Source organism: Plasmodium brasilianum, chromosome 13 (assembly GCF_023973825.1).
Source record: "Plasmodium brasilianum strain Bolivian I chromosome 13, whole genome shotgun sequence".
Classification (NCBI taxonomy): Eukaryota; Apicomplexa; class Aconoidasida; order Haemosporida; family Plasmodiidae; genus Plasmodium; species Plasmodium brasilianum.
Genome location: NC_090126.1, coordinates 1457865 through 1470211, shown reverse-complemented (window position 1 = coordinate 1470211; position 12347 = coordinate 1457865). Strand labels below are relative to the sequence as shown.

Genomic DNA, 12347 nt, shown 5'->3' with positions numbered 1-12347 from the left:
TCATTTGCTTTTCCTCTTTATATAATTTAAAATGTCCAGGCGCTGTGACGAATTTATGTTTTTTTCAAAAATGTTTTTATCACAATCCAAATAAGAGTTGATATCATTTAGTTGAATCCCTTCATTAATACTTAACTTGATGTTTTGTAAAATATGCGTTGGTATAAATAAAAATTGGAAAGCAAAAAAAAGGGTAAATACAAAACTATCATCATTTTTTTTCGTTTGAAATAAATCATAATTAAATATATTGTTGAAATGTTTTAATATGTTATCCTTGATGATGGCAAATTTTTGTGTATTATTTAATTTCTCTTCAAAAAAAATATTTGAATTGTTTATGAAGAAATCTTCATTTTTATTTATACATATATCAATTAAATTAATTTTTAATGCATCATATGCATTAATTACCTGACTTGTTAATAATAAATATTTTGAATAATTCAAAGGAATATGTCGGAGCAATTTTTGCACGCTACCCCCATATGGGTATAACCCGGCATAAGTTTTATCAAATCCAAAACTGCTGGTATTATTAGATATACGAAAATCTGTAGAAAGGATGATATCCATTCCGCAATTATGGCACTGTCCATTAATATTACTCACAGTTATTAATGGTAAATGTTGAATAGCATTACATAGGTACCTAAAGGAGTTTGCTATATTTATATTGTTTTCTTCATCCCCCTTTAGGTAGGAATTATATCCTAACGAGCTTAAAAAAGTGGGGCTTCTCTCTGTTTCCCTAAATGCGTCACAGGTAGTGCTGTTAAAAATTAAGACCTTCAACTTGTTATCATAGTAAGGAATTCTATTCCTTATATTTCTCATCAAATAGTTATCCTCACTACCATTACAATTATCATTGTCGTTATAATTATTAAGACCATCTTCTTTCTTTTTAAAGGTGTTAATGTAAAATGTGTTATTCTCTTCATTTGTTATTACATTATTAATATGTTCAATAACATTTTTCAGCTCCTCTAAAAAAGAGTGAAAAATATTTTTCTTATCGTTTATATCTTTAAACGTTATTATACCTATATTTCTAGTTTCATCTCGAAAGAAATCAATAAAATTATGATTTCTAAAGTACATACGCTGTGAGTTCTTCCCCCCTTCAACTTTCCCGTCAATCCTAGTACTATGAAACCCCGCTTCGCTCGAAATGCCTTTGTATCTCTTCAAATTATTATAAAAATATCTCAGTTTACCCCCTATATCACAACTATGCATTCTTTTATTACCTGACATGTTCAGAAAAAAGTTTCTTCGCCAGATCATCTTAGAGAACTTCTTTTATCCATATATAATTAGTGAGTACAAATGTAAATGTATGATGAAAAAATTAGAAGGCAAGTAAAATGCACATAAAGAGAGAAGGCGTTGTTCAACCAGTCCCAAATATTGAAAATATATTATTTCCCTCTTAAGAGAAATAATTACAACAATAATTGATTGCTTAAAATGGCAATATAATTTTTTTTTAAATTCTTTAAAAAAAAAAAAAATAAAAAAAATAATATTAACGCGGCATCCTTCGTTGTACAGTAAACGAAGATAAAGGTATATGCTTCGTAATTAATCAACAGTAAAGAAAAAAAAAAGAAAAAAAGAAAGAATAATAAAGAGAAATAAAAAAAAAAGAAGTATAATAAAAGGAAGTACAATAAAAGGAAGTATAATAAAAGGAAGTACAATAAAAGGAAGTGTAATAAAACGACGTATAATAAAACGACGTATAATAAAACGACGTATAATAAAACGACGTATAATAAAAAGTACATTAAAGGATAAAATACAGTTATAAGTAATATCATAAGGAGTATTACTATCAGATAAAATATTATGAAAAATGAAAAGTATAGACGATGTAATATCAATCACAACGCTACACAATAAGTTAAAATATTTTTAAATAGCAAAATTTAGGGAACACATGGGAAAAACGGGGGGGGAGAAAAAAAAAAATAAGAATAATGATAAATATAAAAATATCTAAATAAAATAAAATATATATAATATATAATATAAAATATATATAAAATAAAATATATATAAAATAAAATTTAAATAACTTAAAACAAAAAGGTGAAAAAGTCTACATAAATAAGAACAAATAGATATTATAAAAAAAAAAAAAAAATGAACTCGTAAAAATGCACACCATATATTTCAGCAACAATTACCTCATACTTTTTCGTTCTTTTTTTCCTCGTAGTGAAGGAACATGCAAACATATATGTATGCTTATCACTTGGAGTGAAATGTGCATATACAGGGCTCTCTTGTTTTTAAAAGGCTTACATGTACACACACACACGTATATACACGTACACATGTATACCCATGCAAACATACTCGCGTGGAATGAGAAATAAAAACACAGAGGGCTTAAAAAACAATGCGCATGCATCACAAACTTGGAACTAAACCATATTATAAAAACATCCAAATTATATTTTATTTTAACTGATATATTAATTTAGCTACTTGAATCGTAATCACTCCTTAGCTTCGTTTCTTCCGCTACTTTCTGCCACCTCTCTACTAACTTCAGCTGTACACAAGAAGGGGAACCACACACACGTACATTTGTGAATATGTATTATACATACACGCACGTACATACGCACGTACATACGCACGTACATACGCGTGCACATATACAAATTCACATGAACATGTAAATGCAGAACGTCCAATAACTTCACACGAACTACACTAAATACTTTGCACAATCCATTTATGCGAATTCCATTTATGTACCTTTTTTTTATGAAAAAAATTTGACGATTCTATTTTTTGCTGATTCTTATTTTTTCTCGTGTTCGCTTTTTTTCCTGTATTTTTATTGCCTGCACATAACAGGAACAAAGCAAGAATATATAATGTACATTTTTTCATTTATAACTTTTTTGCGTGTGTCCATGCAGATGAACCCCGACCAAGGGTGCACCCATAAATTCGTAAGTACGTAAGTACGTAGGTACTTGTATATATGTAAATATATGTATGCATATGTTTGTATATGTATGTATGCACGTATGAGCGTAACACACATGCGTGTTATGTATATATGGGAACGTCTGCGCGTACTTATTGCTCGCCCTTCTCCTGCTCCGTTATATCCATATGTGGGGTAAGGTCCACTACCCTTAGAGCCTTCATTAGTATCATCATTTACCGATGAAGACACAATTAAATTGCTATGTGGAATTTCATCAACAAAATTATTTTTTGTTTCTTCGCTGATACTCTCATTTGCCCTCTTTGCTCCGTCCTCTTGCTCAGAATTTAACTGCGCCTAGAAAAAAAAAAAAATAATAAACAAATAATAAACAAATAACGAACAAATAATAAACAAATAATAAACAAATAACGAACAAATAACGAACAAATAACGAACAAATAATATACAAATAACGAACAAATAATAAACAAATAATATACAAATAATATACAAATAACGAACAAATAACGAACAAATAATAAACAAATAACGAACAAATAATAAATTAATAATAAATATATAGTGAATAAAAAAATTGCTTGAAGACAGCCTACATTGGTTTTGTACTACATTGTACGCGTTATAATCGTCACATTCCAAACATCGAATGAACAGAATGGCGTGTGCATACTTCTTACCAGTGTATCCTGGTATATTTCGTTTATTTTTTTTGAAAAGTAGGTTTCACTTATTTCGTTTTTCCGAAAATCATCCTATACAGGGGAAAGATGAGAAAAAAAATACAAAAAAAAAAGGTAAAAACTATGAAAAAAGGGGTAAAAAGAATGGGAAAAAATGCAACACAAATGTATGCGAAAATGTAAGCAAAATGCATATTAGATGCCTACATACCACTTTGACAATATTAAAGAATATTTTCACTGCATCAATAAGTTGTGAACGCATATGTACGAATAGAAATAGTTAAAATAATGCACTTGGGCTCATTCGTTCATTCATTTTTTTTTTTTTTTTTTTTTTTTAAATTTACTATTCTTATGTCTAAGGACTTCTTGGTTGTTAGCACAAAATCCTTGCTCTCTATTTTATCTAATATTTCACTAATTTCGAGCAATATTTTTTTTGTCTGAAAAGGTGTATAAAAAGTGATAAGTCGTATCCATCAGCATCGTACGATCGTGCCAGTGCAGAAGAACAAACATAATACACTCAGTACGGGAATAAGCACACAAGTACAATGTTGCATTCATAGTGGTATGCTTATATTACATACATATAAGCAAACATGTATTACATAGTACATTTAGTACTCTTCTCAAGCCTCTTCTATTTTTCATCCATTACATTGTTCGTATTTTCAGACTCCTTAAGACCCAACTCCAAATAAATTACGTCTTTTAAAATATCATCCAAGTCTTTGGAAACCTCCTTCCCTAACTGTTCGTTAGATTCGTTTTTTCCCCTCCTCTTTTTTTTGTTTATTTTTTCCTTGTCTTCATCTTCATGATCTTCTTCTCTTTCTACTCTTCTCCTAAGTTCTCTTTCTTTTTCTCTTTCTTTCTCCTCTTCATACACATTTAATGTATGATTAATGAAATCTATTTCTTCTAGGAAAAGAATAATTTTTGATTGTATCGGTAAGGTCGTACTATTTTTCTTCTTTTCAATTATCTGAGCGCATTTTTTGTTCAACTTGGTTTCTATATTTGTAAAATCATCATTCACAATATCTTCGTTAGCTATATTTTCTATTTCATCAAAGAAGCTTTGCATTTCTGTAACAAATGTTTGTTTGTACAAGCCGCAGGGGATGAAAAGGAAAAGAAAACTGTTTATAACTACTTGTCGAACATGCATTTGTTAATATAAATATATATATATATATATATATGCTGTTTAAGTGGTGTAGGGGATACAGGGAGCAGAGGGAGGTGCATAAGCAAATGCAGATACACACGTACATATGCTGCCCGCACCCTGACATATAACACAGTAGTACTGTGCACATCCAGGCTTATTATTATTTTTTTTTAATTTCCTGTTCTTTGCTCTTTTTTAGTAATTTTTTCATAATTTTTATGTAGTTTTTTCGTCCTTTTTATGTTCTACTTTCATAACTATTTCGTGGTATTTTCTTAATTCTTTCTCCCTCCCCTTTGTAATTCAAAACTTATGCTTTGCATTTTGAACGGCAAGGGGTGCTTTTAACAAAAGGAAGGCTCCCACTATTAGGTCAAGCTCTGGTAAGCTTCGTTAATAAGAAACAGAGCGGATGAAGCAACATGCGGAGGAAAAGGAAAGAAAACGGAAGAAAACGTACCCAAATACACATATATACATATGGGTATATATATATGTATATATATGTATCTTTATGTACATTTGTATACATTTATATACATTTATGTACGTGTATAGCGGCGAATAAGAAGAAAAACTGCAATTAGTACTTAAGATGTGTATTTCTTTTTTTCTTTCTTTTTCTTTCAAGTATAACCTTTGTCGCTCGCATTTTCGTTTTGTTCTCCTTCCATGGTTACATAATGACACTTCATTTTATTTTTTTCTATTTAAAAAAAATAATAATAAAATGGTTAGCTAAAAAAAAAATTATTACTTGTCAGGCAAAAAAAGAAAAAAAATTATGTCTTGTTCAGGAACATTATGACTGATTTTGAAAGTTGTGAAATTTTTTTTTTTTTTTTTTTTTTGTTTTGCACTTAAACTTATTGATTTGCTCCTTCTTGTTTGCATCTTGGTACTTACCGTTTCTAATTTGTCGAAGCATAAAATGCACACATACATACCTGCAATATTTTTGCAGTATTCAACTGATGTGAAGTGGAAAAGGAGCAATAACGAAGTACACCCGAAAAAGGAAAAACCAAAAAAAAAAAAAATAAAATAACAAAGCAATAAAAAAGAGTAAAAAAGGGATGAAATAATAAAATAATGAAAACTGTAATAATGAATATGCAAAACTGTAATAATGAATATGCAAAACTGTAATAATGAATATGCAAAACTGTAATAATGAATATGCAAAAATGTAATAATGAATATGCAAAACTGTAATAATGAATATGCAAAAATGTAATAATGAATATGCAAAACTGTAATAATGAATATGCAAAACTGTAATAATGAATATGCAAAACTGTAATAATGAATAATGCAATAATGCAATAACGTAATAAGGTAATAAAAAAAATATATATATTGACCCTTCTCGTCCGCGCCTCGAGAACTTAAAAATAACTTTAATGAAAAAAAAATAGAAGAATGAAAAATCTTTTACGAGCAGCTAATTAATATTATACACATCCATTGTGCATAAACGAACTCCTTTTTTATCCTCATGTGAGTTTTTGCATTGTCAGTGTAACTTAAACCGAGTTTTGTCACACACGCATTGAGCGGAAGGATATATCGCAGTATGCACATGCGCATAAGAAAAAGAGCTAGTATGTGCCCATATGTACACGATCATTTATGCGTATATGTGTATGTGTGCATATATTCGTACGTATGCTATATTCGTACGTATGCTACACGCGTGCGTACAAGTACATGTACGAGCGCATGGGCACAAGTGTAAGCACGTGTGTGTAGGGGTATAAACGTATTTACAGGGATACCCTAAATGAACGTAAACTGGATAACACAACTTGAGCATTTATTGGACCCAAAAAGAAATTCTTCAAAAGATGACTTGAAGCCGCCAACAAGTGCAGCGAACACTCCCATAAGGCATGCTAATACTCCCATAAATTACACAAACCCCACAGCAGACTACAGTTTAAACAAATATTATTTAAAAAAACAAATTTTGGACAACTACAAAAAGGAAAACATAAATGAGCTCTACCCCTGGCAGCATGAATGCTTAATTAAGTTAAAAGAAGTACAATGGGAAAAAGGGGAAAACTTTCTATTCGTCGCGCCGACCTCAGGTGGAAAAACTTTAGTAGCAGAAATTTTCGCTTTTGAACAAATTGAAAAAACGGAAAAAATTTTTTTTTTGTTTCCTTTAAATTCTTTAATAAATGAAAAAATAGCATATTTTAAAAAAATATGTATTGGTACAGATATTAAGATAGGTACCGAATTCACTAATACAGATATAATTTTATGTACATATGAGAAATTAAATAGTTATTTAAATAAGAAAAAATTAGTATGTACAAGGTGTAATGACAACATAAGGGAAGAATACTCTAGTACAATGAATAAAAACGTGCACAAAGATAAGAACTGTTGTCATAGTTTCATTGTAATAATTGACGAATTTCATCTTATAAGTGAAAGAGGGAGAGGTATATATATAGAGAACATTATTTCTAAAATTTTATACTTAAATAAAAAAAGACCCACAATAAAAATTATTTCTATGAGTGGTACATTAGATAATTTGTCCAAATTAAGGGAATGGATGAACGCCAGAATATACGTTTCGTCTTATCGACCACAAGAAATAAAGGAGCATTACATATGCAATGGGGATGTTTACAAAAAGGAAAAAGAGGTTGGTTCCTTTTCCTACTCGTGCAGTGTATACGATTTTGGGAAAGTAGACGACGAGGATGGTGGTAACAGAAGGAATGGGGATATCTCTGGAAGTGGTAGCAGCTGTGAACGTAGTACGAACATACAAAATAGCATTTCGAATTTTTTGAAAGGAAGAAGTCTGTCCACAAACAACAACTTGGTTCGTTCCCTGCTTTGCTTTGCCCTATACAGCCGCATAGATAAGCTAAACACATTAATATTCTGTTCAACTAAAAAAAATTGCGAGTATTACATTAATATCATAAATAATTTTTTTTTAAGCTGCTTTCCCTACCATGACATTAATATCCCAGAAGAGATTAAAATAAAAAGAAGAGAACTAAACGATAAGATATATCACATTGATAAGTACACATATGATAAAATGAACTATTATATACATAATGGTATATGTTATTACTATAGCGATATTAGTAATTCTATAAAAAAGCTACTCGAATTAGCATATAAAGAAAAAACATTGTTTTTATTAACATGTACATCTACTTTATCTGTTGGACTAAATTTACGAGTAGACAGAGTTTTAATTTCTTCTCCTTTTATTGCTGATAACTTTTTAACAGTCACTCAGTATAAACAAATGATAGGTCGAGCAGCCAGATTAAATAAGGGAGATTCTTTTCTTTTTGTTGAAAAGAAGCAAGAGAAAAATATATTAGATATGTTTAAAAAAAATTTTATTCATATAAAAAGCACCATGAATGGTAGTAGTTCATTCGATCAGTTGGAAAAGTACATAATTGAGTTTATCTGCTTGTTGAATGATCCAATGTCTTTTCATGATATTGTATCTGTGTTTTCGTTTTCTTTATATTTTATCGAGATAGTCAAAAGTGGGGAGCCAGAACAAGGAGAGGGGGGTATCACGGGTAGAAACGGAGTGATCAATGTTGCCATTACTAGTGCCGCTAACAGTGCAGCTAATTGCTCTAATTATGTAGGGGTGGATAAAAAGAGTGCATCGAAGGGTAGTATTCGTTCGTCTGTTCAACTCAAAGAGGAGAAAGATGAAAGAACTTTTAATGACGAATTTGGGGATATCAATTTAGAACAATTCACAGAAAATGAATTAATATTTTATGAGCGAAAGAAAAAAGATATTCATTATGTGGTTAACAAGTTAATAAAATATAAGTGTATAGAAATAGAAAATAAGAAAATTCGAGTTACGAATTTTTGTAAGTCTTTATGTATAAGTAATTTCACAATATCTTTTGGAGTAGAATTATTAAATGAAATAAAATATTATGACAAAATTTATCTTTATAATAATAGTTTTCATTTATGTTATATTTGTTCATCTTACAATTTGAATATTGCATCATTTACTTATTATTTACCATTTTTAAAAAATTTGCTTTCCATAATATTTGTAGATAATTATACCAAACATATCATTTTTCAAATTTTAAAATTTGATAGCGATATAATAAATATGTTAAATTTAAAAAATCAAAATATGTCCTTTAACAGAAAAAAAAATATATTTTTCACTGATGACCTTGTTCAGAAAAAATACAATAAATTATATTTGTCTATATTGTTATTTCTGTATTTGAAAGGAAACAATATATCCTTAATATGTTCAACATTTAAAATAACTGAAGAAGTATTACAGACTATTTTACACCATACCTATATTTATATCCACATTTTGATTTCTTTCTTTGATCAGCTCGATCAGTGGATATTGGCAAGTTTATTAAAAAAATTTATTTGCTATTTTAAAACTGGTGAAATGCCCTTAACAAATAGACATCGTCTTTCTTTCCAAGGCAGCAATTTAAATTACGATCATCATTTGGGGAAAAATCAACGAAAAAAAAAAAAAATAAAATAAAAATAAAAGAGCATGCAAATGAACATGAAAATGAAAATGAAAATGAAAATGAGGAAGAGGAAGAGGAACAGGAACACTGAAGCGAGCAATCAGAGGAGGTACATACGAATGTAGCCATAAGTTTGCACAATTTTTATTTATTGAAAAAGGGTGAGCAGGTCGGGCTGTAATAGCGGAGGCGGCACTACTGAAAAATATCCATGCGCGCATGACCTCATTTACGAATGGCTGCATTTACACTTAATTTATTTCTTTTGCTATTTATTCATTATGTTATATATTTCTTAAATTCGTTAAAGGATGTACTGCACCTTAATTATGGTGCAACACTGTACTTCCCACTTTTGTCTTTTATCTCTTATCCTTTGTTCCTTTTTTGTTTTGTCATTTGTCTTTTATCTCGTCTCTTATCTTTTTTGTCTCACCTACTTTCCCCGTTTTTCCCCCTTTTGTGGGAACATTTTGAATTACCCGCATTGATTGTTTGTTTTAAAAATATTTTAAATTATGCCATCTCCATTTAAGTTTTTGTTCTTGTCCCTCGGAATGGGCGCCTTTTTTATCCTTTCCGTTTCCTAATAACATGAATACTTTTATATATATACATGTACATACATATGTGTGTGTGTATGTATGTACGTATATACATGTTTATTTATTCGTATGCGTGCGCGCAGATTACTTATAGCTTTTTCCCTTTTGTTCCGTTTTAAATTTTTATTAATATTCCATAAATAAACAGTTTACACCTGTCGGGAGTAACTTATCAGATTAATTTATTCGAATAATTTAACGGCATTAATGTTTAAAAAATTTCCTTATACCATTTGTAACCATAAGAAAAAAGAGCTTTCGAAATGTGTATTTAAATCAATTTATATAGTCCTAAGAACACCGAATAACTTCTAAGTGGACAAGCTTAATTTTCAATTGAGTAAAAATATTAAGAAGTGATATGATAAAATCGATGCATACAATGGTGGAATAATTTTATTAAAATTTTATGAACATGCAAGAATAAGTTCGAATAATTATTTATGAACGTTCATAATATTTTTTTTTTTTTTTTTTTTTTAATCCATTTTGCATATTTGGCTGTACCGCACACAAGTGCGAATCTCTGTCGTGCTCACAATATAGATTCTCATGAGGACGTGCATGTATGTGTGGGGGGATATGCAAGACCGCATGTATGTATGTCGGTAAATAAATGTGCAAATCAGGAATATCTACGCTCGAATTTTTATATGCCGTTATTTTAGCACGGTTATGTGTTTTTGATCCTGCCAATTTTTATCATATTTCATTGTCATTTAGAAAACTACAAATATGATCATCATAACTGTACAAATTAGAAAGCACAAAAAAATGTGTATATATATAAAAAGTCCTTGTTTAATTTATATTATCATCAAGCTTTTTACCATTTTTTTTTTTTTTTTTTCCTGAACACATGTACATGTTAAAATTTTCACCTTATAATATCATAAAAAAGAAAAATATTTAAAAAAAAAGAAAAATATTTAAAAAAAAAAAAAAAAAAACTTATTTCAAATGAATAATTTTAATACGTCAGAAAATAATTCTATAATATATTTTGAAGAAAAATTAAAAAATGAGACGGATGATAAGTTTCTTAATTTACCTACTTCTTTAAATGGAAATCTAGCATTTTCTTCACTCGATTTTCAAAAAATTGAACCTAGCTATTTCTTGACGAATAATCTGAATAACTCGTCAACTGATGGTAAGAATTGCGCTCCTTTAGTAGTAAACCGTGCGAAAGTGACAAAAAAGATAAAAAAAAAATTTAAGCTTTAGCTCGTAAAACGCACGTTAAACGTAGCAGTATCAGTGTGTACGGGTGTACATATATATATATATATATATATATATATATATGTGTGTATATATACATATATGCATTGGCATATGTGTAAATCCATCGGACGTCTTAAGCATGTCCCATTCTTTTGTTTCACGTTGCGCATGTTACAACATTTTTGTATCTAACATGCATCTACTTGGAAAATAATAATAACGGAAATGAAAAATTCTGTTACAGATAAAGGTGAACATATCATATTTGAGAGAGAACATGATAAGAATAAATTTGAAAAAAAAAAAGTCTTTTTATTTGATTTGTCCGAGGAGCAAAAAGTGCAAGTAGAAAATTTTAAAATACGCAAAATAATGCAAAATGAAATGTATTTAAAAAAAAATAAAGTTTTAAAATACATCATACATATCTTCTTGTGTGATATATTGAAAGAGAAACCAGACGATGTCTATGAATATGCCGCTAACTATTTTACGCAGCCTAACTTGAAACAAAGCATTTTGCAGAAATTAAAAAGTATGTTAACCAAGTCCTAAGTTTTTTTCGTACGACGCGATATATATATATATATGTATATATGTATATGTGCGCACGTAGGACGTCATTGTATGTATTCGTTTACGTACGTATATATGTATAAGCATATCCATATACCTATATATGAATGTAATAATATGTGCCCCTTTTTCCTAGTGAAATTAAACTACTAATTTTTGCGCATTTCCACGTGTATTCATTTGATTACTCCCTTGCCTGATCAGGTCCTTTTTTTTTTTTTTTTTTTTTTTTTTTTGAGGGAAGTGGGGGAGAGGTTAATTCATACAAATTATATGCTAAAAAGTTGAAGATTTATTTCGAACATAAATATTTGTATATATTCTGTATCAAGCATGTAACATGCACAATTTACTTTATATTTTTTTTTAATTTATCAATACTATATTAAGTTTTTCCATAATACAGAAATTAAAATTTTCTTTGAATAAACACTTGCAAATATAAGAATAATGAAATAAATAATGATAGAAAAAAAAAAAAAAAAAAAATTTACACACTTAAAAGGTATTTAAAACGATAAGATATAAAACATCAAACGAAAAAGCGTTGAGCTACAAAAA

General features: G+C 29.1%; 4 protein-coding genes across 4 annotated transcripts; 2 read left to right on the top strand and 2 right to left on the bottom strand.

Moving 5' to 3' along the window:
- On the bottom strand, nt 1–1290 carry MKS88_004983 (enoyl-CoA hydratase; the record flags this gene model as incomplete). Its single annotated transcript, XM_067218202.1, has 1 exon — nt 1–1290. The coding sequence occupies one exon, from the start codon at nt 1288–1290 to the stop codon at nt 1–3; it is 1290 nt and encodes a 429-aa protein (XP_067071359.1).
- Nucleotides 1291–2491: 1201 nt separating this feature from the next.
- Nucleotides 2492–4753, bottom strand: MKS88_004982 (uncharacterized protein; the record flags this gene model as incomplete). The annotated part of the gene is made up of 6 exons (XM_067218201.1): nt 2492–2566; nt 2776–2864; nt 3106–3313; nt 3658–3732; nt 4011–4106; nt 4325–4753. 6 exons carry the CDS (start codon nt 4751–4753, stop codon nt 2492–2494), a joined length of 972 nt encoding a protein of 323 aa, XP_067071358.1.
- A 1870-nt stretch (nt 4754–6623) lies between these two features.
- On the top strand, nt 6624–9469 carry MKS88_004981 (DEAD/DEAH box helicase; the record flags this gene model as incomplete). The annotated part of the gene is made up of 2 exons (XM_067218199.1): nt 6624–9232; nt 9325–9469. The coding sequence occupies 2 exons, from the start codon at nt 6624–6626 to the stop codon at nt 9467–9469; spliced, it is 2754 nt and encodes a 917-aa protein (XP_067071357.1).
- Nucleotides 9470–10943: 1474 nt separating this feature from the next.
- On the top strand, nt 10944–11765 carry MKS88_004980 (uncharacterized protein; the record flags this gene model as incomplete). Its single annotated transcript, XM_067218198.1, has 2 exons — nt 10944–11136; nt 11455–11765. The coding sequence occupies 2 exons, from the start codon at nt 10944–10946 to the stop codon at nt 11763–11765; spliced, it is 504 nt and encodes a 167-aa protein (XP_067071356.1).
- Nucleotides 11766–12347: the final 582 nt, after the last annotated feature.